Below are 27632 nucleotides of genomic sequence, written 5' to 3' on the forward strand. Positions count from 1 at the left end.
TGTGGCTCAGTTCCAAGCTGTGCCTGGATTTGGTATTCTGGGGGATCCCACAACAGCTTTTTTGTTTCTTTAGGCCCATCTTTACTACCTCTGCTTTGCTATTTTATCTTAAAATAATATAAATCCAAGCATACTTTGCAAGTCTGGTCCATGATCAGAGAAACACCATTTCAGCCTGATTAACCCCCAAAAGCTCTTTTTACTGGGTCTGCAATGGTTCCTGGCTGCATGACCCCTGTGCAGAGCCACCCAGCTGCACGTACGCCAAAGCCATCCATCAGAACAGCTTTTCCCTTTGCCTAAATTTCCTGTGATTATAAATAGAAGATACTGCTTTGCCAAGTGGTAGTAAGATTGCCCAGGAATATGTTTTTATTTGCTTGCAAAAGAATTAGGAGTTGAGGTCGCTGAGGCTGAACTCTCCCATTAGATGGCAGCAAATGCAGCAATACCTTCAAACTGTGCAATGTTTGTGCTGCAAAGAAAGACCAGGGAGCTTGAACAGGGCCCAAAAGAGAGATCTGCAAAAGAAAAGGCTTCGCAGGACAGCAGGCAGAAAGGAATGTCTGTCATATTCCACTACAAATCAGGTCTAGAAAAAAGGATGGAGTTTGTGCCCAAAGGTGTTGCATAAAACAAGTGTTACGCCACTCCAAACCTCCCCTCCAAACTTGGAAATGAATTTTTCATTGCCAGGTTGAGAGAAATGCCAGGAAGGCAATAAAGCTTGCTGGAAAACATGGTCAGCGCATTGCACTTGAAAGCGTCTTTCACCTTTAATAATTCATGGTCCCAGCAAACATTCCCACTCCAGAATCAAAGGAACCGCTCATCTGCAAGCTGTTAAACGCATGCACGGGTATTTGGAGAAGGATCAAGGTCTGAGGATATTAATAGCAACAGGGAAATGCATATTTGTTTGGACCACAGGAATCTTTTTAAAATCAGGTTGTTTCCCCCGAGCTGTTTGTAATCCCTCAAGGCACTCCACGAGAATTAGAGGAGCTGCCCCAGCCAAACCAAGATTGCAAAAGATCTCACATACCAGCTCAAAGTCAGCGGGCGTTTACCGCCATCTCGCTTTGATGCATCCACCTTGAAAGCAGAGAACCCAGACGAGCTCCTGGCAAGTTGGAACACATTGTCGGCCAAAGCTTTGGTGCCCCAGCCACTGGGTCTCACCCAGCAGCGTCCCGCAGAGTTTCACTCCATTCCCCTCGAAAGGCAGTAAAATAGGGACACGGTGACTGCTCCGCTTCCCGCGCCGGGATTGACATGGCAGGAAATTCAAACCTGATAAGAGGAAGTACTTTTTCTTGCGATGTTTAATTAAACTGTAGAATTCATCACTGCAGGAAGTTGTTGAGGCTGAGAACTTAAACAAGGCTGTAAAGGGACCGGAGAGATACCAAAAATGCCTGTCACAACCAACAGCTGTCTCTGAAAATATATTTCATTGCAATTAAGGACGGAAGCCTGCATCTGAGAGCCAGGTGAGGCTGAGACCCCTCGCTCCTGCTTTCTTCTGAGCTTTTCATGCCAGGGATGGCTCTGGGGATCTCTGCTTGCTCCCTCTCCCAGCCCTTCACTCCTGGAAGCCTTTCCTACACTTTTTAGTGTAGTAGCATCTTTCTTCCCCCCTGCTCCCCAATACCCACCCTGTGCACGGCCACTGCTCGTTGCTCGAGCTGCGGGAATGGGCATCTGTGTCCCTATGGGGCTGGGGGGTAAATGGGGTTCAGGGGGACACTGGATAGGTCTTGCTGGGGAGCACAAATGCAGTTCGGTAGAGCTGGAGAAGGTAAATAGGACCTATGGGGCGGCTGTGGGGTCTGGGGGAGCTGTAGGGGGTGATGGGTGGGTGCTGTGAGGGGATGCTGGGGACTTAGGGGGTGCTTGGGGGTGGAGGGGGTGTGTCTCATGGATGCTGTGGGATCTGGCTATCAAAGGATTTGGGGATGCTGTGGACTCAAGCAGGTGCTGGGGAGGGGTGGTGAGGGTGTTGGGGGTTCAGATGGGTGTTGGGGGGGATGTCTTAAAGTGCTGGTAGGGGTCTGAGAGTGCTGGGGGCTCAAGTGGGTGCTGGGAGCGGTCTGAAGGTAATGGGGGTCAGGCAAGTGCTGAGGGCATCTCAAGGTAGTCATGGGCTCAGGTGGGTGCTGGGGGGGGTGTCTCAGGGTTCCCAGGCAGGTCTGAGGGTCCCGGAGTGGGTCAGGCTGGTGCTGGGGGGACAGTCTGAGGGAGGTCATGGGCTCAAGTGGGTGCTGGGGGTCTTAGGGTTAGTAGGGGGATGTCTGAATGTGCTGGGAGCTCAGGTGGATGCTGGGGGTTGTCTGAAGGTAATGGGGGGCAGGCAGGTGCTGGGGGCATCTCCAGGTGGTCATGGGCTCAAGTGGGTGCTGGAGGGGGTCTGAGGGTCCTGGGGAGGGGGTGTCTGAGGGTGGTCATGGGCTCAGTTGGGTGCTGGGGGGTCTTAGGGTTAGCAGGGGGGGTGCCTTAATGTGCTGGGGACTCAGGCGGGTGCTGGGGGGGCGGTTTTAAGGTGCTGGGGCTTCAGGTAGTCATGGACTCAAGTGGATGCTGGGAGTGTTGTCTTAGGGATACGGGAGGGGGTGTGTGTCTCCGTGCTCTTTCTGGGTGCTGGGGGTCTCGGAGAACTCTGGGCTCCGGTGGGTGTTGAGGGGTGTGTCTTAGGGCCACCCGGACCCGCGTCGGGTGCTGGGGGTCTCGCGGTGCCCCTGCCGCCCCGGGCTGGGCCGGAACACGGCGGAAGCAGGAAGCGGCAGGGCGGCCCGGCCCCTCGGCCCCCCGCGGCCCGCCTCCATCGCGGGCGGGAGGAGCCCGGAGCCGGGCGGCGGAGCGGGGCGGCCGCCGGGCGGTGCGGGGGTGAGGCCGGGGGCGGCTGCGGGGGGCCGGGGCGGGGGTCAGAGGGGGCCGGGGCGGGCGGCCGGGCCTCGGCCCCTACGGTGGGCGCCGGCCTGGGGGGGCTCCCTGGGCCTCAGCGCGGGCCTCGCCAGGCGCCCAGCTGCGGGTGGGGGGAGGGGGGGGGAATGTTTTCTGCTTCAATTTATTGATTTTTTTTTGTTTGTTTGTTCTTAAAAAAAAAAGTCCTGAGTGAAGGTCCTCTGCCTCGGAGATAAATAAAGACGATGCCGTGGGCCTGCGGTGGGGTGAAGGCCCCTCTCCGGCGGGTTTTAGCCCAGGACTGGGACCTGACCCCCCTGAGCAGGGCCCAGGGAGGCAGATGAGAATGTGTGTGTATTTATATCCCTGTTTCAGTTTCCCCAGCGAGGCGAGCAAGCTTTCCCTTTTAAAGACTCCTCCGACAGCGTTTCTCTCTAAATATTTAGCTTTCTAAAGCCTGGGTCTAAATACCCCGCCGCGCGTCGGGGTTTGCGGGTAGGACTGGGCGATTGGGTGGAAACCTTTCAGGCCAAGAACCATCGCTATTTATGTTTGTGGAGAGAGCTGTTTATTCCTCCTAGGGTGGTGGAGTTTATAAAAAATAGCACTGCCATATGGGTTCCCTAGTTTAAAAGGCCTGTCTCTGAGAGGTTGCTGTGTGGAAGGAATAAGACTCCCTCAGTGCGTGCGTGTGACAGCGAAGTGGGTACAGTAGTCTGTTGTTATTATTATTAAGTCGGTTGTGCTGTGGTGATAGGAAGGGAAATAATGGATTGTTATTTGTTTTTTTAAGGCCTCATCTGCTCTCAAAGCAATGTGGGAGCATAATGCCTTTTTTCCCAGCTTGAGGATATGTTACTGCTGAGTGTGTCAAGGAACTGCGTTGGATTTTTAATGTCTGTGACTTTCAGGGGTTGTCTTCAAAGGTTTGCTCAGAGTTGAATACAACTGTAGAGGGGGGAGAACTGGGATGGATCTTGGCATTTTATCATAGTAAGATGTTTCTGCTGTTTGGAAAGGGAGAAATCACTGTGTGTGACAGCATTTCTGTAGGGATAAGTGTTTTGAGTGGTTCCAGGCAGATTCTGCAAGCAGGGGGAGCTTGCTGAATCTGCTGGAATTCAGCACAGGAGAGCTTCACAGGCGAAAGCTTTGGCACACAGGAGCCAGAGGAAGCTAGATAACCTTTCAGGGCATTTAGCCCACCAGTTGCAGTGTCAAGGCAACTAGAATAATCATAAAAGCTGGGGGTGGGGGGGGGGAAGGCATTTAATATCCTGCAGATGTGCTGGCTCTTGCTTGTTATGTGAATCAGGGTATTACATAAATGAAAGAGTTAGTAAAGCAATGTATTGTTTTTATAGAGCCAAGTGTGTGCCAGGTGCTTTACAGGTGAGAAGAAAAGGTCCCTTCCTTGGAGAGTTTATGATCCGTAATGAGATATTATTGATCAAACCTGCTTTGGTGCAGCTTTGCTAGCACGTGGGGCTGCTCAGGTGGTAAGATCTGGGACAAATATTTGCACAGAACACAAGGAATGTTGGTAGAACAGGGCCAGGAGCTAATTAACCTGGCAATGTAGTGCAGCATGTTCTCATTGCGTTCTTGGGGTTAGGTTTTAATTTGGCGTTTTGCTCTTTTGGTGTTTCTAAGGCCGCGGCTAGAAATTTGACACTAATGTTAATGTAACGTCTGACATTAACTGCTTGAGTTGGATGCTTAGGCAGCTGCTGACCAAACAAATAGGGGTTACTTTTCAGCCAGATAATTTTCCTGATCTGATTCACCATGTGAGCACATAAACAAATGTGCAAGAGCAGAACAAGGAGCTAATCTTGGGGGGAGAGGAGTGATTGCTGAATCTGGTAGTCCTGTTGAAAAGCGTGGGGTTTTGTTCTGAAACTACACCCTAACATCGAAAATAAATAAGAGATTAAAAATGCCATTGCTTGAGTTCTGACTTGTAGGAGCCCATGGTTTAGGGGGAGAGCTGTCGGCCAGTTCTTTAAAGGCAAATCAGATTTCAAGCTTGGTTGCCTAACAAGAGAATCTTATTTCTTGATATATACATTTTATGGCTGATTTGTCCTGTGGGAGCAGCCAGAACGAGTTACAGCAGAGCCAATCTAAGTTGAGCTGGCATGTTACGCAGTGCTTGTCAGCTTGTTCTCAAGTGAGCAAAGCGGATCTCTGCTTTTAAAATGCAGGCTGTGCTGTGAGGTGTGTGCAGAGAAAACACGTGCAAGTAGTTTCACAATTCTTGCAGTACAGCGACAGACTTCGCGGAGCAAGGTGGTGAGTTAGGTGAAGCGGCACACAGGATTCGCGAGCAGGTTCCTGGTGTTGGGTGGTATTAGGAGCAAAAGGGGGACATTTGCAGCTGTGAGCTGGGTGTATCGGTCGGGCTTCTTGTGTTTTTACGTGATGGTCTTCAGTGTGCGCTTTCAGGGCAACGCATTGCTAAGCTGTGTCTCTCCAGAAAGAGCTTCCGTTGTCCCAGTTTGATCCAGGTTAGAGTTTTCCCAGCTCAGAAACAAGAAGCAGCGCAAGACCTCACAGATGCTCCCTTTCCCCCAGCAGTGTTTTTCCGAGGCTAAATGTGTCTCTAACAATGGGATTCTCACGTTGGCAGCTATTAGCTTGTCCAGCAATTTCTTTGCATCTGTTCTTCAGCCCATCTGCTGCTCTTGCTATGTCGAGGCTCTGCCTTTGTGGCAGACAGGGGGAGTGGTAGAGGAACACATTTCTTTTTTTGGCATCTTAATGTTGATGGCTCTTAGGTGTGTTCTTACAAGCTTCCCCATTGAAAATTCACGGTGGGAAATAATTTGCTGTCAAATGCCATTTTGTCTCTGTCTGGAGTTTACAATGCAATTCTTGCTGCGGTATTTAGTTATGTGGCATTTCTGCATATGAATGACCTGCAGGCAAACTTTCAGAGGAACCTAGGAGCTTTTGTTGCCTGCAGAGCATGCTGCTATCGCGTTACTGTTACTCAATAATCAGTTGGCCTGGACATTAGGTTGCGAAAACTTAAACAAATTGTAAACTGTTGAACTTTGCCCCATGCATACTGCTTATTTCTCTGTCCTGTTCTTAGAGCTGACAGGGGATTTAATGGAAACAAATCTATGTTAAAATAAGCAACTAAAATTATAGTGCAGGAGAGCTTAGCTTGGCTACTGTGTGTGATGATCGGCTTTGTATTGCTGGCACTTGTACTTGGTGAGCAATCGCTTTATGGGACAGATTCATTTGGAATAGATGAATAAATGGAGTTTCATTGATTTCTGGGAAGCTTTGTTGATTTACATAAGCTGCGAATCTCAGCCAGTTCTTCTCTTGTCAGGAAATTTCACGGCTATCAGGAGATACTGAATCAGCAGAGACTATTAGGACTGCAGCTAAATGTTGTGCCTTTGGCTGCAAGCAGGTTTGCTCCAGAGAAGCCTTCCTTCTTGCCTCGACATTGCGATGTTCCTGTGATCTCTCTGTACACGCTGGTGTTGAGCTGTACGGCTGGAGTGTGTTTTCTGTTAACGTACTGAATCTCTCCACAGGGATTTTTCATCAGAGGCCATGGAGCTTTCGGCCAATGAGCTCAGCATTTATGACAAGCTATCAGAGACGATTGATCTAGTGAGGCAGACTGGCCACCAGTGTGGGATGTCAGAAAAAGCCATTGAGAAATTCATCAAGCAGCTCTTGGAAAGAAACGAACCCCAAAGGGGGCCTCCACGGTACCCTATCTTAGTGGCTCTCTACAAGGTAAGATGTCCTTTGGGCATGCACAAACCATTTGACAGTCACAAGTTCTCCCTTTGAACCCGGGTCTTTTATTTCCCATTGTATTTTCTTGATTAATTTTTCTGAGTTCTTTATTTAAAAAGCTGTGAAGTGTAGTTTCCTTCCTTCATCCCATGAATTGGTTTGAGAACAGAAGACAGCCGACGGACATTTGCAATTGCTCACATGTGTTGAAAGTTTAACATGTCAACACCTACCTGTCCTTAAATTATTAAAGAATGAGACTTGGATTGATTCTTCAGGTAAAGATTCCCAGTGTCAGCACCCTCAGTGGAAGTGTGAGGAAGGAAGGAGGTTCTTAAAGTTCAGTGTTGAATAATCAAGAGATCCAGGTTCTGTTTCTGACCCTGCCACAACCTTCTACCTGTCTTTATTATCCTTTTATTCTATAAAATAAACCTGTTGCCATGATGCTTGATGTTAGAAAAACGTTTTGAGACCCTTAACTAAAAGCCGCTGCACAAAGTTTTGCAAAGTGGGTGAAAGCATGCTATTGTTAGCTTCGAGATGTTTGCTACAAGGACGAAAAACTTCCCACTGGCATAATATTCAGTAATATTTTGGTGTCATCTTTATAAAATCATCACGATGGTCTCTGTTGAGAAAAAATTCAAGCTTTCTTCCTCGTGTCCTATAAAAAGCTGTAAAACGAGGCAGGAGAACAGGAACCTGGAAATTTGAACTTCTAGCTTCTCTTCTCTTCTCGTTTTTGCTGTTGATTCAGTTTGACTTTGGCCAGGGGGAGAAATGCGTCATGTCATCTCTTTAAGGCTTATTCGGGATTCTGGTATGGAGGAGGGAGCTGGTGCCAGCTCTGCCAAAGTGTTTCAAGGCTTGATGGATGTTTGCAAAAAGCCTTGAAAACCTTGTGTAAGAGGTATGGCAGAAGTACAAGCTTTTATTTGATTAGGCGGGAGGAATTGGAACTATCTGTAGATAATCCTCATTACCCTGGTGCTGAATTATTTGAAGTGCTAAAATACATGAACGGAGTTGTATGGCTTGGGTTTGAAGGCTGCTTAATTTCATCCTTGGACAGCCCTAACAATAAAACTGAGCGACAACTCTGTGTACCTGAATAGCATTGCAGCTGAACGAGGAGCCACAGCAAAAATTTGAGTGCTCATCTTAGCACGCAATCACAACCCTTTGATACCAGTGAGAAGGTGTGTCCCGTTCTGAAGGCATATCAGCTCGCTGCAGTGTAATTAATTATGTGCCTGTTTTCTCTTGCAGGGTCTGCTCACGCTGGGATTGGTCTTGCTGACTGTTTACTTCGTGATCCAGCCATACAGCCCGCTGCCGCCTGAAGCTCCGCTCTCCAGAGCCCATGCCTGGGGCTCCCTCATCGGTCACATCCGGCTGCTTTCTCTGCCCATTGCCAAGAAGTACATGCTGGAGAGTAAGGGAGACTATTTCTCTGCTGTAGCATAAGCCTAGCAAGAAATACCAAGTTAAATACCAGCTCTGCGAATCATTTGAGTGTCTCCCTGGGCGCCAAATAACAAATGTGTTACTGGCATGGCACCATGGTTTTCTCCTTTCCTACCACTGTATTTAAAAATAGCATCCTGCATCCTAGCTAGAGCTCTTTCCCTTCCATTCACTGGGGTTGAAACATATTTTATTTCTGACTTAATAATTTTGTTCTTGCATATTCTCTTTTCATTGCTTTTAACGCCTCGGGTTTTTTCTTCCATAAGAGTTCCCCTTCCTCTAAAAACCTCTGCAGTTCTGAGACTCATACTGAGATAGCTATGCTGGGTAAATGTCACCTTTTTTTAATTTTTTCTGAGTAAGCAGGCAAAAACAGTTTGTCAACCAAATCTTGATATCTGTGAGCAAAGTGTAGGAACCTCAACATGTGAGCTGGGTTTAAGGAAAAGTAGTTTTTGCCAATATTAGGAAAGGACTGTGGGCTTGAGAGCTACGACGTTTATAGCAGTTAACTTAACATTAAGGGTAATTGTGTGTGTGTGAGGAAGCTAGATAAGTGGCTCCCTGATGAGGTGGTCCCTTCACCAGAGAGGAACGTAATAGATTTTCCTAGACTGGCATAATAGAAATGGAAAAGTTTGAGTATTTCTTGTTCTCAGTTAATCATTTCCACTGACTTAGGCTGGTAAATGGGTGTAAGCATGGGCTGTCTTTGATAAAATACAAAGACTGTCAGTAATGATAAAGTTGTGAATTATTTTGAGCAGGGATGTGGCACAATGCTGATCGTCTGTCGGCTCACTGTAAAAACAAACTCCTATATCCATGCCCTCAACAGGTTTATATTTAGCTTCAGCAGCTCATTGTGTTGGAGTAGTCTGTTCCAGCTCTGACCTTCCTGCTGTAGCTAAAAAGGGTGCCCTGAAATGCCAGCGCTGTTCTGCATTTTCTCTGCGTGTCTCCCTCTCTTCCGCTGACACATGGGTTTTCTGTTGATTCGGGTTCGTATGGGTGGGACGGGGATCCCCCATTGTTCGTCTCTTTCCTTAAACATCGGGATCTCTTGCAGGGAGGAAAAAACATAGGCGAGGAGATGGCTCTGATAGCCACTTGACATTAGTAGCCTGCTTATCTAACGCATTCCAGCATTGACGCGAATCTCTGCCCACCCCTCCGCTTCTGTATGGAGAAGGAAACCAGCGGGAACGTTAATGCTTGTATTTGTTCAGTGAAATTTTGTTCAGAAAGTTGACAGTTTCTTCCTTCAGATGCTGTAGGGCTCCCTTGGCTGGGGAGAGCCCAGGGAGGTTCCTTAGGAGAGCAAAAGGTTTCTAGGACAGGGGCTGCCTGAAATCATGAGCATCTTGCTGTGAAGATAAATAAGAGTAGGAGCAAGTCTAGGCTACTGATGGGAAAACCAGCTGAATGGAGAGGGGATAGGGAAGCATCCAAAGGGAAAAGGGTGGATGAGGAGGAGGGCTGCAAGGTGGTTGTTTAAATGCATATAAAATCCTTCGTGCCTCCATGAGTCCCGGAATTCTTCTGAAGTGATAAGCAATAGGGTAGGCAGGAAGCCAGTTCAGGGGAAAGGAGGGGAGGTACAGAGGGGATGAGCCAGTTCTTGCTCTGTTTTTCCAATAGTGTTAGGTTGTGGTAGAAACCACAGCATGTCCCGATTAATAGATTCGCTAGGGATGGCTGGAGTAACTTTGATCTTGCCTTAGCAAAAGGAACTGGACTGGACCCCGGCTATTTGAATGGGGGAGTGCAGCACCCAGGCTGAACCTTGGCTGGGTTCCTGTGGGAATCCCTCGTGTCCTGGCTTCCCAGCAGGCAGCTGCAGCCACTGGGGCTGTCCCAGCGGCACTGGTGTCAACTTCTTGGCTTGCTGCTGAGTGGACCATGGTAAAGCCCTCCAGCAGGGATCTGGAAGAGAGAGTTTGATGGTGCGTGGCTCAGTGGTCTCCCGAGCTGTCTTTCAGCCATGCCTTGTGCATGATGTAATGTTTTGTCCTTAATTTGGGCCTTGTGCTGTGTTGAAGGGAAGGGATAAAGGTACATCTTGCTGTCCTGTTTGTTGATGTGAGCGTAAGGCTGGGAGGTCTTACAAGCAGGTCTAGTGTTCTCCAGTGCGTGCTTGCTTAGGAGAATGCACCATGCAAGGAGACTGAGCAGCAGAGAAAAACAGTAACCAAGGGACTCGATGTACAGACTCCTCTTCCTTTCTCTGTGTAGATCCTGGTAGATTAATTTTTTGAGGGGGCTGAGGATGAAACTTGGAGCTTTCTGTGCTCGGGCACCCGTTCAAATCCAGCTTGGGCTGTTCTTGTTGAAAGCCACCTGTTAGCAGTTTGGAGGCTGCCTTGGCCCACCGGCAGTGCTGGCAGATTTTCCCCGGCCGCACCGCCCAACGTGGTGCAGACAAAGCCCGGCTGTGGCGAGCACGGACGCATGGGTGGTCCAGTTTGCTTCCTCTGGGCCTGGAGCTGCCTGGGCAGGCAGGGGCAGCCTGCCTGCGTGGGGCTGTGGTCTGGGGCTCTGCTGTCCCTCCTGAGCCTGCTCGGGGATTATTGGTCTTGGGGCAGTTTTCCTGTCTCCGGGATTGCAGGTTGGAGCCTGGTCCCCTGGAGGATGTGGGCTGAGCAGCTAGATTTGAGCTGCAGAACAAGGGGAGCTCAGATGCCTGGTTTCCCCCAAGAACCAGAGCCCCATGTTAGAGTGGTGGTGAGACCTTGGGAGGAGCGAGGGCACAGGATACTACTCCCTTCTCCATCCAGCTCAGGGTGACCTGTCTTCACTCTCACCTTCATCCTCATCCCTTCCACCCCAAGAGCCGTGCTGTGGATGACAAGGGCTGCCTGTCTGTCGGTGGCTGTGGGTGGACCTTTGAGCAGCTGAGGTGAGGAGCAATGTCTGCAAAGCTCTCTCTTGCGTTAAGTTTGTAGGATTAGGTCCAAAGTAAATTTCCTTTTTGCCTGCCTCTCTGCTCTGTTGCTTGCTCGCTTTCTCCCCCGAATCAATTCCCATATTAAAACTAATGTTCCCACCCTTTGTTTCTTCAAAGCTGACTCGTAGACCCTTGGGTTTGGCTTCCATGCCTCTTTTTCAGCTGTTTTCCCAGGGCTAGGAACCAAGGTCCCTTCGGTTGGGGAAAAGTTCTGCGGAAATGTGGTTTGCATTTGTTCTTCCTGAGCTTGTGTTTACGCAGAACTTGTGAAAGCCCCAGTGCTGGGTCACGCTGCCTGCTCTGGGCAGGGGGAAACGCCTCTCGCCGTGGCAGCGCGCGGCTGTTAGCCGTGTAGATCAGGGCTTCACGTAGCCCCCAGGGAGACAATGGGTTTGCAGTCCTCTGGGCTCTACCTGCTATAAGGAACACAGTGGATTTTGCATGGGCACAGGGGTTAACTCAAGACTTTCTAGTGCTGTTCCAAGGAGAAAGTAGGGCCTACATAACCTGAATTTGTTCCTCTTCTCTGACATAGGATGTGGTGGACAAGTCATTCCCTCTGTGTTTCGGTTCTCTGGTGCAAAATCAGGGTACGAGTACTTTCCTCTCCCCTGTGAGCATTAGCAAGTAGTATATTGAGCTCTCAAAGTCTGTAGTAATTGGAACCAAATGAAAAGGGGTTTTCTCTTTTTTTTTTTTTTTTTTTTTTAACAGAACTTTTAAAACCACAGTGGTGGTCACCCTACCTGTTTTTCAGTCACTCTTCCCTTTACAACTGTGTGACATCCTTATAGGCTTGTTGATATCTAGATGTGAATTTTGATGTCAACGGGTTGATAGCTGTTCCCTGCCAGCTACACAGAGCAATGACCTGATGAGCAGAGCGTTAAGTTGCTCTTACATTAACTTGTGTGTCTGCCTATGGTAAGTTCAATCCTTGCAGCTCAAAAACCTCAGCAGGGTAGGCTGGTCGGTGGCAAAAGGCACTTGTCCAACAACGTGACAGTTTGCACATTGTACTGATAGCAGTACCTTTGTTTCTAATAATGGGACCCAGTCCTGACCGCGCACACAGTTCAAAATCAACTGGATCAGTAGCGGCTCAGTACCTCTAAAATCAGGTGCAAACACACACGTTGGAAAAGGGATCCTGTGCAAGTTACCCCCAGCTCATAGAATACTCCTTGTGTTTACAAACTCCCTTTTGCATAGACCAGAAGGGCTAAAATAATGTTTATTGGTTTTATACATAATCTGTTCTAGAGAAAGGAACCCTGCTGGAGGAGCTGTGTTTACACGACACCTTGTAAATGGCCTGTCACTGTCGTATCCTGAGGCCTGCTGGGTGGGAGAGCTATTTGTGGGGATGGGTCACAGCAGGCTGGGTTACTGGGAGAGGACGGCAGCTTCTGCCTCTTGGCTGGCCACCTTCAGTTTAGCTGGAGGCTTGCCTTGGCACCCGGCCAGGTCCCGGCTTCTTTCCGATCTTAACCCTTTGCAGGCAACCTGCGATGGACCAGCCACAGCCACTTTTCTCTCTGCTTTTGATGATCGTCTCCTCCCCTCTTACTGTAGCCTTCAAGTGTGTTTATCCTTGGCACAGCTCTGTGCAGAAAGGGAGCATCCAGCACACCTGTCTTACACAAGGGTGACTTTCTGCTTCTTGGGTGCAACGGGGACTAAGCACCCAGGTATTCAGCCAGCCTTTCCCCAGGGCTTTGCAGCCCACGTGGTTTCTGACCTGCTGGGTTTAGTGATGCACGAGGAATACGGGCCTGCTCTGACTGAAAGGGTTGCACAAAAAGGCTGCTTGGCAGATAAAGTAGGGTCTGATTTCTGACTTCTTGCTGCCTTCAGCATGAGCCTCTTGCTCACAAAGGTTCTTACCTTTTTTTTTTCCTTAGCAAAGTCAAGCTGTTTTGCTCTTGTGTTCGTGCATATTCTCACATACCGCTCTGGGGGCCGGAGGATTCTGAGGTGTGAGTGTGATGTGGGTTGCAGAGCTATACAGAGCTCCCTCCCATCCCTATACAGCTCCCAGTTTATCTGATCTTTTCATGCGTGTGTGTGTGTAAACAACCCTTTTATGATACAACCTGAGAGTGACCAAGAGACACGTGTGTTGGCTCCTTCAAAGGGGGGAACAAAAGGCTGACTCGGCAGCGCAGGTGGTGCCAAGCTGTTTTCATATACTGCTTTACTTTGGCCTCCATTCAGCCAGTGGACTGTTTATTTGGATTTGCTGACAGTAAACTAACTCGAAATCATTGTGGTAATCTGAAGCATGAAAAAACCTCTTCCTTTTGCTTCTATATTTTGACGCCTGCAGAATTTCTTGTTTTCTCATTTGCAGAGCAAGTGAAGTCTCGCTTTGGGTTTGCTTCCCTGGAAAGAGAGCCACGTGCCGTACGTGGCCTGTTGCAGAGGCATTTAGCAGCCTAGCAGAGCCCTGTTTGCACTAGTGACCCAGGCACATCAAGCCTTTTACAGACTGAAACCACTGTCAGGCAAGTGGCAGCAACTGGGAGGGGTTTGCTCCAAAAGCATGCTGTTCCTCCGAGCCAGATTGCTCACGCAGACGCTGCCAGAGCAGCACAAGCTGCCTTCTAGGGCACATAACCAGAGGTGCAGGCTGGATGGGACTTGGGAGGCTTTCCTGACAGCTGCCTTCAGTTTTCTAGATTGGTAGGTGCAGATTTCTCCTGGAAATAATACTGTTTCACCCGAGTGGACTGTGAGTTCCTCTTGGGCTAGGCTGAGCAGACTTGATTTCACAATGTCTCGTTGGATCAAAATCATTTTTGTGCTTTGCTAGAGATTGACTAATTATCCTTTGGTTGTTTGACCAGCCATTACCCATTAGTGAAATGAATGAGTCGTTCTTTTCGCTGTTGACTTTTTACCCAGAACAAAAATAAGGGTTTCGTGATGGGTGTATTTGTAGCTCTTATTTTGTTGCTAGCTGTTCCTAAAAATGCCATGAACCAAACTGGGAGGTACTTTCTTCTGCTGGCATAAATATATTCAATATACTCAGAGCTACAAAAGAGCTCAATATGAGGAAGAGGTGAGGATCTTGTGCTGAGCAGGGACCCCTCTTTGTAGCATATATTTAAAACCCCATTGTGATGCATTCCTTAATCAGGACTTCCATACTGTAATTAATAAGCACTCCTTATGATTCCTGCCTGACTTACTCAAGAACCCATCAGTTTAGCCTGACTTTGACATGGCATTATAAATGATCAAATTAATTTTTAGCCTAGCGAAAAAGTTCAGCAAGATGGAGCTTGGGAAATGTTGCTTTTGCCACAAAGTGCTCTGAATGTCTCCTCTGAACTGTGCCACACAGTAACTACAGAGCTCCTAATTTCTCTATCTGTAAAATATGAATGATGAGATTTACTCATGTCATAAGCTCTGATGGTGAGTTGATGTCTGTAAAATGCTTTGAGTTTTTAAAATACTGTTTTATCTTTCTGTAGGGTGTGGGAATGGGGGCATACAGTATATCCTGCTGCAATGGCATAGCACAAGTAATGAGCCGTTGACTTGAGTAGCATAGTATCTATAAGTCTGCAGTGGTCCCAATGCGGCAAGTGGCTGGTACCATCTTAGGAGCAAGAACAACCTGGCCTGCATATTCTTTGGCTGTCAAATCAATAGCAGTAGGTTATGAGCTGCAATTTCACTTTAAGGTTAAGGACTAGACCTTCAAAATGCCTGTCCTTAAAATAATGGAAAACAGCACTGTAAAATCCAGCATCTGGAAGCTAGATGTTTCCAACTGGAAGGAAAGCTGTAGCCCTTCTGTGGTGATGGTATTTGGACATCAGAGCACTGAGGATCTTGTGGCCCCTTCATCCACTGGGAATCTTACAGGTGGGATCGAATGTTTCTTAAAAAGCTCTGCCCTATGTCAGCTGTAAGAACCAGCTTGTAGTTGGGCATTTGCTATGAAAATGAATAGAGGAGGTAAGTATCCCACAGGCTGTCAGATGCACATCTGTAAAGGACCCATTTGGCTGAGGGGAAAGTATGGTTGAAGACAGCAGGGGCGAGGCTGAGGTTTTAATCCCCTCCTTTTGAAGGGTCTCTTCAGATCCACCTTGAAATTTTCCCCAACTTTTACAGATTTGCAGTTGTGGGGAGGCATTGCAGAAGTGGAGAGCAGCATCTTCTCATTATTGGATCTAACACGTAGGAGCAAGGTTATGACTGTCAGTGCAGTGCCATAAATGAGTCTCTGTGTCCACCCCCATCCTGACCTTATATTCAAATTGGCTAATGTAGAGTTGGTCATGCTTTTGGAGAGCCTTGAGGTTTTCCTGTTCACCTGCTCTGATTACAAGTGTTTTTGTAGTTCTTGATGCTATGTTGGATCCTGTGAGGGATGGTCCAAAAGTGGTGTGGGTGTATGATGGTGCAAATGAACATTTGCAGCCAGGCTTGTACAATGGACCTATGAGAAAGAACAGTCTTGTGAATATTCGGTGCACAGGCCAGTCTTTCTTGAGAGTGCTGAGTTCATCCTAGACTTGCTGAAGTTGCTTGACTACTCCTAGCACTAGTCCCTAGTGAGTTATGTGGTGGGACTGGGGAATAGCGTCATCCTCGGAAAAGAGCAATTGGGGATTTAGAACCAACCTCTGCAGATTGCGGAGCTGCTCAGTGCATTTGATGGCCCTCTGGGGAGCTTGCTTCTAGTTATCGTGGGTGATGGTAGAAACAACCCGTAAAGACAGAAGACCTGGGGGGACTGTGAAGTCCTCGGGGAGTCCCCCTTCCCCTGGACCAGACTTTTCTGTGCAGACCTAGCTGTCGCTTGCTTGCTGAATGCTGCTTCAACCTTGCAGTCATGAGTGCTGGGAGCAAACCAGCTGGGTGGGGAGCCAGTGAGCTGCCTCAGCACCTGCAGTTGTACATGCAGGAGGTGTGATGTTTTCAACACTTCGTTAGGGTCAGAAGCAGCCCTTGGCTCTGTGTGTCTTGCTGGAGCAAAAAGTCCCCCTGCTACAGGGCTTCCCTTTGAACCTGCTGCAGCGGCAGACTGATATTTCACCCTCCATACGGTCCCTAAAGAGACCAGGGCTGTTGCCGAGGTCTCGCTCTCAGATCTATGTGGGCAAGTTTCCATGACTTTTATTGCTTCTCTGCAATGGGTAGAAGCAGGGCCAGGTCTTCTCAGTAACCTCTTAGCTTCCAATCTGATCGTCCACACCCAGCATCTCTGGGGTTGTGCGCACACACCCCTCTGTAGTTCAGGGGACAGCCAAAAAATTTGGGAGATCCTCTGTGAAAATGGCCAAGAAGGGCGGGGTACTCATTTTAAATTGATTGTAAGTTGAAAATTATTTTTCTGCATAGTGGAAAGTACAGTCATAAACTCCTTCTAGCATTAATCATAGATGTGTTTTAAGGAAAGTTGTTATCTCTTCGTCTGTGCTCTTAGCAGCTGCGGTTCCCCAGCCCTGCCTCTGCTAAGAGTTGTCCCAACACAGGGGAGAAGTCAGCTCTTGTTCTGTAGAGCTAATAAAGCCTAAAAGCAAATACCAGGCAGGTATGACTGATGGGGAGCTGAGGTTCTGCTTAACAAACTGAAGGCTGCTCCTCAAAGAGGGGTGAGGAAGCACAAGCGTGGAGGAGAGGTTAGTTGGGACTGGCCTGGCTTCTGTTGCCTAACGGATAGCTGTACATGTCAATACTACAGCTGCTTTCCTGCAGCCAGACTCCGGAGGGATAATTGCACACGCCCAGCATTTTAACATTTAAATGCAAGTGGATGGGACCATTGTGTGACGGCTGCACGTGACAGTTGCACTGGGATGAGGAGTGCATCTTTCTTTTCAGTCTCCAAGCAGACTGTGCGTGCGCACAGACAGCGCACTCGACTTAAACCAAAATAATCCCCCAGGGTGTCTGGGCAGGGTGATAATGTAAAAGGAATGCAGGGAGGGTAATAGAAAGAGAGAATAAGCATCCTCGGTAAAAGTCCCGCTCTGGTCCCCAGTGTGCAGTTGCATGCCCTCTCCTCTGCGCGTGGGCTCTTCTCCCTCCCTCCCTGGGAAGGGCAGGCGCTTCTCGCTGCCCGTACTTGTCATGCCAGTCACACACATGCTGGTGCACAGACTAACACCCTCAACAATAAATCTAAAAGATTAATTACCAAAAAAAAAAAAAAGAAAAATCCCACAACCCCACTTGCGGCATTTGAAATGCGTCTCAACTGTGCTCTGCTTGGGTTATTCATGGGGAAAAGAAATAACCTCCTGAATTGAGCAATTGAGAATGCAAATATCCCAGCCTCACTCAAAAGAGGAATCAAGCTCTATACTGTCAAGCTGATTAGCATCCTGTTACGTGGGGTACTGCCCTGAGCCCAGGGAGAAAATTTTGGGACAACTGTGCTTAACACTCTGGGATGAGGTTTCTAAGTTTTGCCCAGAAAGAAATTATAGTATTGCTGCTCCCTGTATGATGAGAGACCATAAGATATGTTTTCTTGTCCTCTTCATGGCGGCTGCCCTTCCTCTGGTGAGACCTTTCAGCCTTTTGTTTCCTGTCACTGACCAGCTGTTTTTTGTGAGTTGAGTTTTTTTTTTGGTTGTAAAATTGAGGCTTTCTACAGGCAGTGGAACAAAGATTTTCTTTTTTCTCTTGTGAGCAGGGAGGGAAAGTACATTGGAGCAGTTTCTCATGGGAGCAGGACTTCTGCTTGCAATAAGGATTTTACACTTTGTTTTGCCTTTTTACCCCTTTCCCTGAAAGCAGTGTAGATGCGTCTTCCAGAAAGCCTAGGAATTATATCCTGGTCCCCTTCAGTCCATATCACAGCAGTAGGGTGGGAAATGCAGCATTTGGGAGTTGACTGGAGATACTTAGAGAGAAAAAAAGCAAAATTAATCCCAATCTGCTCCTTGTTGTTATGTCACAGTGAACCTAAGTCCTCTATAACATTGCTGTTTGTCTGTTGCAGATGTCAGAGGGAAAAAATAAAATGAGAGCTTTCCTATTAAGTGCTGTTCCTCAATTATGATCCATGGGCAGGAGGGCGAGCGCGGCTGGAAACCACGATGGCAGTAACAGGCAGGCGGCGTGCAGGTTTTTTTCCCCCTGAAAAGCTGCTGTGCATCCTTGTTCCCCAACTTTATTTTTCATACAGGCTTCGCTATCTCTTCTTCCTCCTCTTTCCCATCCACTCGGATTCCCGAGTGGGTGGCCTGCAGCAATGTCCAGGAGACATGAGCTGTTTTGACACGTGCTGCCACCAAACAGGGCAGGTGGGCCTGTCGCGAGGAGAGATCTCCGGACATTTCATGTGAGGTGTGTCCCGGCTCTTGGGTTTTTCCTAACACACCCCAACAGATCAGGTGTTTGGATAGGTTTGCTGCCACTGCCCAAGTTAAACATCTCCCTGTTGGATTAAGGCTGCAGAACTAGGGCTGTCACTGCCGTGAAATTAGAGATGCATCCTTTTAGTGTGGCAGCTCCTCCTGCAGATACTTTAGCATAGAAATACGTGGGGCATTCAGCACTATTGGCTCTTGTCCTGTTCATTCAGTGCTGCAGCAGGGCACTTCTGTTAATGTTTGCTTCCTTATTGTACTGGGAGGGCTGCTAAGTTGGAGGAGGGAGGCAGGATATAGTCATCAAGTAATGGTTTCACATAAAAAGTGAATTGTTGAAGGTGTAAGCATATGCGGTGTTCATTGTAGGCCGGTTCAGCCGACTGTGGTGTAACAAGGATTTCTGGTATTTAAAATGGATATAGCTGTGGTCCAGGGTTCCTCGTGCCTTCTGGGTGTCTCCCTGATAACGTGCTGCAATTGCTCTTCTGCTTGTGGACTTGTTCCAGTTTAATTGCAATATATATGGTGGTTGCCATCCTTCTATTGATAATGAAAGGGTAACTTAGCCTGTGTTTCTTGTATATATAGAAAAGTAGAATTTCCATAAAGCTCTCCCATTTCTCACAACCCTGAGCCGTATCTCCAAAATCTTCAGCCTGTGCTGGAAACGTTCTGTGATGAGTTCTTTGCCCCAGCAAGGTTTCCTCTTTTTGAGTAACTTACAGCCATCGGAAGCTCTAAGAAATCTCACTGTTTCATGTTAGGAGTAAAGAGTTTATCATCGAGCCTGTCTCCTTTCCAGGTCATTTTTGGTCTTATTAAACACACTTCTCTTGTTTCTTCCCAAGAATGCCAGGACTGGTGGGCAGCAGGTTGCAGACAGAACACTTCTACGCTTCCTGCAAACTGCACAGTCTGTTCTGCTGTGAAAAGCCTTCAGGTCGTGACAGACTTCGGAGAACTATCAGAAAAGCTCCAGAGGTCTCAGCCTTTTCTAATCAAGGTAATCCATGGACTTGTAAGTCCAAACTCTTGAACAGTGCCAGCCAAAGACCCCTGCCCAGTATTTTCAACCACAAGCTCAAACTGCTGATTGAGGTAGAACATATATCTAAGAAGACGTTTAGCCCAGTTTGAACCTGTCAGGGGGTGAGGAGCTCACTGCATACTTAACAAATTGTTTCTCCTCTGGCTAATTATCACTGTGGTTGGAAGCGTAGCAATTTAGATGGCTGTTGCTCTTGGATGTTCTTTGGCAGGATGGAAATGGGAGCAGGGAGGAGCCCCAGGTGTGCAGCTTTTATCTTTGTTTTGTGTCATTTAAGACAGGGCAGCATCTCTCCTATGAAGAACTGAAGCATTTTCAGTCCCAGGATCCAGAACTGGCAGAGGTTATAATAGAAGAAAATTCAGCTGAATTGTGGAGCTGCCCATTTTTCTTTCCCTGGTGAGTCAAAGACAAAACGTGGCTGGTGTATACGTCCTTTCTGCAGGGATTCCCCGGGGGTTTTGCTGATGTGAACTACCAGGAGCTTGCAAGTTGCACTTTAACTGGAGAGAAGGGGAACAGGAGTGGGTTAGAGTCCTCTGTCTGCCTGCTGACACTAATTTGATCCAAGGAGAAGACTTCTGCACTAAAAATGGAGTGTTGTGGCTGGGACTTCACGTATTGCTCCCCTTACAAGACAAAAATATCCCAGTGACTGCTCGGTCCTGTTCTTCAGGCTGTACGTTAATCATCTGGGCTGTGGTCTCATCACCTGAGGCAACTGGTTTACATTTCTAATCGCTTCTGTCTGCTCAGTGGAAATCCTCCACCATCAGTGCTGACTGAGAAGAGGTGCCATGACTTTTGCAAAACACTGAGAAGTAACAGAAAGCTAAGGGATCCTGCAATTTGTATCTGGTCTCATGCAGGAAAAATGGCCTACCCTAATCGTGGCCCTCTGCTAACTGTGCTAAAGCCTTTAGCGAGGCTACAAGACATCTGAACAATTGAGAGCTTTCTAAGGTTGCAGAGCAGCCCAGTGCCTTAGCTAAGTCTTTTCATGTGGAGAAGAGCGAGAAGTGACGTGGGAAGGTGCCACCTGGTGTGGAGCAGGCTCCCTGGCACGTTTGTATGAGCAAAGGAAAGGTGTCCAACCCGACTTGGAGAAGGCACGGTGGGATCTGTGCTTTGGCTAATGCTTAATGGGATCTTCTTGCTGCACTTCTTGACCACAGCACTGGTAGGCAGATGATCAGGGTGCAGAAGTATTAATCGTGTCAAGCCACTGGACAGAGATAAACATAACGAGCCCCACCCTGCATTTTCCAGTTACATTCCCTGGCCTAGAGAATAGACTTGGACTCCCCCTGCCTTGCCATGTGGTTTCAGTTATGGTTGCATACAATGCCACCTCTCTGCATCTTTTGTAGTTAATGGATCCAATCAATGACTCAGATCATTTTAGGGGAAGAGGGGAGGAAAATGAAGTTTAGGCATCCATGATAATCAGTTTGTTCCCTATTTACATGGTCCTGCTGCAAGTACTAAGAGGAAGATACGAAGAAGCACAGGTTTAGAAGCTGAGAGGTAGAATTTTGCTCCTAGGGCTAGTCTGTCAGCAGGCTGTTTATCAGACATAAATATTTGTGAAGAATTTTGATCTTGGAAGTAGCCTTTTAAATACATTGCATGATATTTCTTTAATATGGCTTGTTTTGTTTTGTTTAGGAACAAATCTGTGAACAAAACTCGGATTCTGCAGGAATTTTTCCCCACTTCCTCTTTGCCATCTTTCCCCAAGACAGTGTCCCTGGAGAGCTGCTTCCTCATCCGCCATCCAGATTTGGGGAATAAGGTGAGAAATTCATCCCAGAGACGCTATCTCCCTGTCTGTGAATTGTCCTCCAGAAGCTCCAAACCTCTGGGGGATTTGCAGGGCATTTTCAGCTAATACGATCCTGACAGAAAGCTCTGGGGTTGTATCGGTTCTGTCCAGCCCTGTGCAAAGCGGCAGCTCAAGGCTGCTGTACTACCCAGAAGTCATGCCTAGTTTTGTGCAGGTGGCACATTGCGCCCGTCTCCCTCGGCAGTTAGAGGCACCCGTGAGGTGTTCCAGCTCCGTTCACGTCCTGCCCTTGCTCTGTAGCTGGGTGAGGGGATGGTCTTTTTGTGCACAGTTGGGCAGAATTCATTTAAGAGTTGCATTTTAGGAGCTGTTCCTGGCAGTAAGTCTCACCCATTCTGAGATACCTGCCATGGAGACGTTTCACTGAAGATAGTGACACTTCAGACTTCTAGCCTGATCTCCTCCTCCAATTTCTTGCGGGCTTTGTGGGTGTGGAGGGCCTGCATTGCCTTGGACAGAAGAGGAGAGGAGGACCCTTGCATGCAGCTGACCTCAGCTATGATCTGCTGGTAACTGCGGGGAGCAACAAACCTGTGGTTTGTGCTGGGCAGTGACTTGCTGCAGGGCAGTGACTTGCCCCTTGTTTGATCAGACAGACCCAAGAAAAGCCACCAATGCTTTTGAAATACTGTCCTCTCATCCTAGAGTTACAGTTTGCACAGCCTCTTTGCTGTTGGAAGCGGACAGCTCACCCTGACTGTTGCACCTCTGGACAAGTGCAGAGGACACTGTGAGATGTTCAAGGTGGAGCTGGAAGCTGGAGACTTGGGTGAGTAATGGTGCTGTAGCATGCAGGGTCTGGGAGATCCCTTGGAGTCAGGAGAGTGCTTCTAGCTGGGTCGCTTCTGCCTGACACCTGGGAGGGTGGTGTGAGCCATTACCACCTCCAAACTGGTGTGTGCCTGCTTGTAGCAGTCCAGAGGAGCGATCGTTCTGGACTGGGACAAAAAGAACAGGATACCATGAGATGCTCAGTGTAAAAATTGAGCGATACGGGCTACACAAGACACTACGCTCTGTCAGGTGTTACAAACCTGGTGTGTCAGTGAGGGCAGTGTCATTCCAAAGAGCTTTGGGATAGCCACGTCACTTCACAGGAAATGCGAGCAGTCGTTAAACATGGATTCACCTAATACTGCCTCTATTGCATCTTCCAAAGGTTATGCCAGCGCAGATTACTGGACGATGAGCTTCATGGCCAAAGGGACAGAGCCGGCGGTTGTTTGTGACGGAGCTGCTAGCTAAGGACGGTGGGGTGGGAAAACAGCTGTTTCCAGGACAAGAAGACTTTCAGCTTTGAAGCCAAGGCAACGTCTTGAAAGTGATAGAGCTGGGGCAACTGGGGCAGGCAGCTTTGCCACTCTGCATGTTTACAGTGTTTAAAAATGACTGTTTTCCTGACCCTTGAGGTAATTCTTTGCCTTTTCTCAAATGTAGTTTGGGAGAAGCGCAAGCTATTTATGACCTTCCCTGTCCCCTCAGGTAAGCCCTGGGTTTGCAGCAAAGCATTTTTTTTTTTTCCAGAAGCAACAGAGGGATTTCTCAGGATGAGATTCACCTTGTGTCCTCTGTGGTTTATGGCACTTCTGAAGCTTCCTGGGGGTTTGGGAGTGGAGGGGGTGTCTGTGTGCATTCCTCCTGAGGAGGAAGCTTTGAGCCAGCTCTATAAAGGGAATGAATTGGTGATGTGTCCCAACTCCACCCCGTCTCTCCACCACGTACATAGCTGTGTGCCCCGCAAAGCCAATCTCAGCTCCGTGCTCCAGGGCTGAGATGAGCCTTGTAGCCTAAGGGCAGAGACCCTCACCCACTGCATCGCTCTTGTACCAGAAGAACCTGTTCAGGCCTCTTCTTTGTGTCTTGTGACTGCTCTTCTGCCATTCTCTATGAGCAGGCTGGAGTGAGTCAAATTGTAACTGTGCTTTTTTTTTTCCCCCCACCTCCTTTCCTACAAAAATACTGATGCAAGTTTTAGTGGTGATGGTGCTGAGAGTGCAGTGGTTCTGGACGGAGATGGGGCTAGGTGCAGAGCAGCTCTGCACAAATTTCATCTTCTGATTGTGCACCTAAGACACCAGGGCTGCACGACCGTTTTCATATACTCCTTGCTTTGAGAGGTGCCTGCATTCCCAGCCCGGGGTACCTACGGGAGCACCTGAAAGCTTCCTCATCCCTGGCATTTTTTGCATCGACTCCTTCCAGACCTGGAACTCTTGTCTTCAGAATGAACGTTGGTTTTTCCTGAGTCCTTTCCAAGCTGCCTTCACATGCTTCCTGTTGCTTGAGCACTGCTTTATCCAGTGCCCTGAGAGAGGCTCGGTTTCAGTGTTTGCAGGCTGCGGATGCTGCGGTCCCTTCCAAGTCTGATCCTTTGGGTCTGATCCTGCTGTTGAAGATCATTTACAGATGTGTCAGGCTGAACTCATAGGCCAGGGCTGGGGTTCAGGACATACTCTCACAGTTATTAATATGGAATTGGGAGGGGTTTTGATTGAAAGCAAGTTAACTTAGTTCTCAGGAGCGAGAACCTTTTCCTCTGTAAATATTTTAGGTACTCATAAAATGACAGATTGGAAAAATGTATATCCAGCCTTTGTTTTTGAGCAAGACCAGGAGGATGGGAGCAAACATTGTACTAATCTTGTTAGGGTCTGATAAAAGCTGCCAAGTGGGATGACCATGTCTGGCTCCTGGACAAGCGTAAAGCAGAAGACAGTTCCTGCTCCAAAGAATTCATTCTTGAGGCCTTGATGCTACAAACATTTCTATGCGTAACCCTTGTTTTTCTTCTCTAAGTGAATGAGAACAACCTCAGCACCCATGCCAGCCTGGTGCCTGGCCCTCGGCACTGGACCAGCACGCACCAGATCCAGTAGAACCAAAGGGGGAGAGTCTCACTCTCTCAGGACAGAAAAGGACTAATTTAATTTGTAGCATAATATTAAAGGGAATTGGATTAATAAGACTTCTGTTAGTATTGTTAATGGTTGGGGTGTGTTTTACACTTGTGACGCTACATGCCAAGACACACACACACACCCCACACACCCCCTCCCTCCTCTTAAAGCCTGGGTCTTAGTTCATGGAAATTTGGGAGCTTGGTGATGGCAGAATTAGGGCCTCGTTAGTGACTGTTGCTATTTACACTTTGGCAGCTTCTCAAGTCAAATTCAAAGGCTGACAAGGTTACTTCACCTCTTACTGGTTTTGTACCCAATCTATTTCTGTAGAGCATTTGGTTAGAGACTTGTAGGGAGAGAACCTGCTGGACCCGTTCTTGCTGAGACTGTGGTGGTTTGGTGATGCTGGTACTTCTAAGTGTCCTTGAATGTAACTCTAAAAGAGCTGCGGAGACAATTCTCAAGTGTCTGTGAAATGCCTGTATTTTGCAAGTCGCACTTGCGCCATTGTGGCTGTCTGGCTCCTTTGGGCAGAAGCAAATGTGGCTGTTTAAGGTTGCTGTTTAGACTGGGGGGAAAGGGGCGGCTCTAGGGCAGGTTTGTGCCTATGTAGCAACAGTGCTCTCACGTATTGCTTCTCCCCTCTGCAAAGAGCTGCAGCTGGTTGGATGGAAGACGGTGAATCTGGACTGTTTGCAGATCAGCTTTCCAAGTGCACTTTATGGTCTTTGCATAAGTTTCCAGATCTGTGTCTAGGTGATACATTGCATATGTCCCAACCTTGCTCCCCTTGGAGTTTACATCATTTGTTTTTAAACTTCTAGTATATTTTCTCTTCCTCTTCCAAAAGCTGTAAGGAATTAGCTGCTAAACTAAAAGAGGAGGGCAATTCTTCTACTGATAAAGAGCCGATTTTTGGCCCTGGCCGCTGTTGAGTGCGGAGCCCCAGTCTGTAGCACGGCTTCTAGAGGAGCTCCTGTCTTCCGCTGCCAGAGAAGTAGTGCTGACGCCTTCCGCATCGCAGCACTGGCGAGGAGCCGGGCTGGAAAACTCATAAGTGAGGTCAAAGTGGCAAAACTAGGATGGCCAAAAGGAGACGTTGACACCTCGGCCAAATGGCTGCAAGTGAGCCCTGGTCATCTTCCTCTTCTGGGGCTCCAGCTTCACAGAGCCTTTCCTAAGGCTGCAGGAGGCTGGGACTTCCCCAGAGAGCCTGGTGGCTCCTAGTGATCTGCTGAGGCTGGACTGGGGGGAATGTGGCTGTTTTTTCAGCTGTTGCGGCATCGCGGTGACAGATGTCACTGGGTGAGTCAGAGGGTGTGCGTCCCATCGAGGTCTCCCTCGCCTCTAGCGTCACTTTGCCACTTGCGCGTATGCAAGCGTACGTGCTGGTTCGGACAATCCCCACTCCCCACCTTGGCCAGCTCAGAGGGGTGCTCGGCCAATGCCTGTGTCATGTTGTTTTGTTTCTTTTGGGTTTTTTTTGTTTTGTTTTAAAAAAAAAAAAATATTTGTGTGCTTTAGAGCCCTTTGCCTGTGAGCTGGGAGATGGACTCCCGCTCACTCGACGTCCCGGAGGCTGCAAAGCTGCTCTGAAATCACACCAGCGAGATGCAGAACTCTGTGCGACCCAAGAGCCCAGGTGCAGAGATGCAGAGTGGTCATTTCTCCACTTGTCAGGGTAGAAAGATGGACTGTCACCCGTCAGCTGGGCAGGAAGATCGTGGTTTAAAGCTGGTTTCCAAAAGCAGGGGTCATCGACCGTTGTTCTCAGTCAGTCCTGAACTCAGGGGAACTGAAAGGAGTATTATTATTTACTTCAGTACCAGGAAATCAGCATCCCCTATGGGAGCCAAGCTGCCAGTTTCTATTCTTTTTTTTTTCCCCTCTTTTTTCCCCTCCCCATTGGCATCGCACACACAAATTCCCCCGAGGCAGCTCTGCAGATCCCAGCCTCAAATTCCCTTTGCAAAACCCTGGAGACCTTTCTCTAGAGTCAGGTTTTCCAGGAGTCTTGGTCCTTTAGCTTCTCCCGCTAGTCCTCTTGCTGTAATGGTCTGGCAGAGAAGCTGGTTTTACTAGGCTGGATCAAAGCACCTCCCTTCTCTGGTGGCTGGCCTCGCCGGCTTTCCCGCGCGCAGCATGGAACGCCCCAGGCGAGCGGAGGTGGGGAGCAGGAATATCTCACTACTGGAGATGCAAGCTCTTACAAACTTCAGCATCTCAGAAAGGGGATCCTGCCTTCAAACCCCGGTGTTCACATCAGTAACGCCGCTCCGGGGAGCGAAGTTTCTGGGGTCTGCCTAATCCCAGGCTCAGTGGTTCAGGTTTAGCCCCGTGGCCCCTGGGAGAACCGAGCGCTTTCTGGGGTGAGGCCATTTGGGTGGGCCTTGCGGTGGGTGCCCGAAGAGCTCTTGCTTCCTGCAGATCAAATTTTCTCCTCTCGGTAAATTTTGTGTGTAGAACTATATATATTCTCCTCTTCAGGAAACTCCTTCTTGTAAGGGATAGATTTACTGCCCTGCTGAGTTAAACAAGGGAGATGCTGGACTTCCCCTTTGCTTTGGAGATTCAAACGTATGACAGGTGATTTATTTTTAGTATTATCTCTTTGTCTACAAGGAAGGGGGGAGGCATGTTACAAAGGCTCAGGGGTGCTGGGAAGTAAAGCTATATATGCCTAAAGACTGTTTCAATGCTGAACACTAAATTCAGTGGTGAATAAAAAAAGAATGTAAATATGCACTTAATGCAGAATTTTATGGATGGTGATAATTTAATATATTGCAAACTTTGTAAATACTTGGAAAAAGCCTGTAAAGTGTGTAAATAAATGAGATTTGTATGTAAGAATAAAAAAAAAAGTTTTTACTTTTTGCAATTAAATACAAGTGTTAACGCACCTTCTCCCCTTTCCTGATTTTTTTTTTTTTTTTTCATGGTGCATATCTGCCACTGAGGGGTTATTTAACCCTTTTTAGAGCACTTTTTTCTAAGTGGAAATGTCATTTTAAGTGAAAAGGCAGAACTGGAAAATGTCAAAAGAAACACTTTGGAAAATGTTTTGTCAATTTTCGCCTGGTTCCCTACACAAAGCCGGTGCAGCAGCTCTGCCTACCCTTCCTTTCTTCCTAATAACAATCACTGTCCTTCCTTCACAATTCAGCTTATTTCAGCCAAACCTTGAGGGGTAGAAGATGATAAGCTCCTCCAGAGTTCATAAAAACAGGTGCGTAGAGGAGAGAAAGATCCCGCTACTGCCAGGACACCGCGTTAGCCTTGTTAGACACCAGCGACGCCACGCTGAAGACCCTCAAGATGTGAGTCAGTAGAAAACCAGGCTTTGCTTCTGCAGCGCAGGACCGTGCCTTTCCAGAGCCCACCGGCCTCGAGC

The 27632-nt window shown here is 48.1% G+C and overlaps 1 protein-coding gene across 7 annotated transcripts; it reads left to right on the forward strand.

Annotated features, from left to right (window-relative positions):
• The first annotated feature begins 1468 nt into the window (after positions 1–1468).
• C21H6orf89 (chromosome 21 C6orf89 homolog) lies at positions 1469–27140 on the forward strand. 7 transcript variants are annotated; one of them, XM_075115942.1, is made up of 8 exons: positions 1469–1493; positions 6465–6672; positions 7948–8113; positions 19293–19447; positions 19770–19891; positions 21161–21287; positions 21984–22107; positions 22498–27140. In XM_075115942.1, exons 2-8 carry the CDS (start codon positions 6484–6486, stop codon positions 22581–22583), a joined length of 969 nt encoding a protein of 322 aa, XP_074972043.1. In that variant the 5' UTR covers positions 1469–1493; positions 6465–6483; the 3' UTR covers positions 22584–27140. The 7 variants fall into 7 exon arrangements, with proteins under 7 accessions (XP_074972043.1, XP_074972038.1, XP_074972037.1 ...); XM_075115937.1 differs by lacking the exon at positions 1469–1493 and adding an exon at positions 2805–2886; XM_075115936.1 differs by lacking the exon at positions 1469–1493 and adding an exon at positions 3230–3252.
• Positions 27141–27632: the final 492 nt, after the last annotated feature.

Source organism: Phalacrocorax aristotelis, chromosome 21, assembly GCF_949628215.1.
Source record: "Phalacrocorax aristotelis chromosome 21, bGulAri2.1, whole genome shotgun sequence".
Lineage (NCBI taxonomy): Eukaryota > Metazoa > Chordata > Aves > Suliformes > Phalacrocoracidae > Phalacrocorax > Phalacrocorax aristotelis.

Coding starts and splice junctions, on each gene's coding strand:
- C21H6orf89 (XM_075115936.1), top strand. Junction 6,673..7,947: donor TCTTAGTGGCTCTCTACAAG/GTAAGATGTCCT, acceptor TTTCTCTTGCAG/GGTCTGCTCACGCTGGGATT. Junction 8,114..19,292: donor CAAGAAGTACATGCTGGAGA/GTAAGGGAGACT, acceptor TTTCTTCCCAAG/AATGCCAGGACTGGTGGGCA.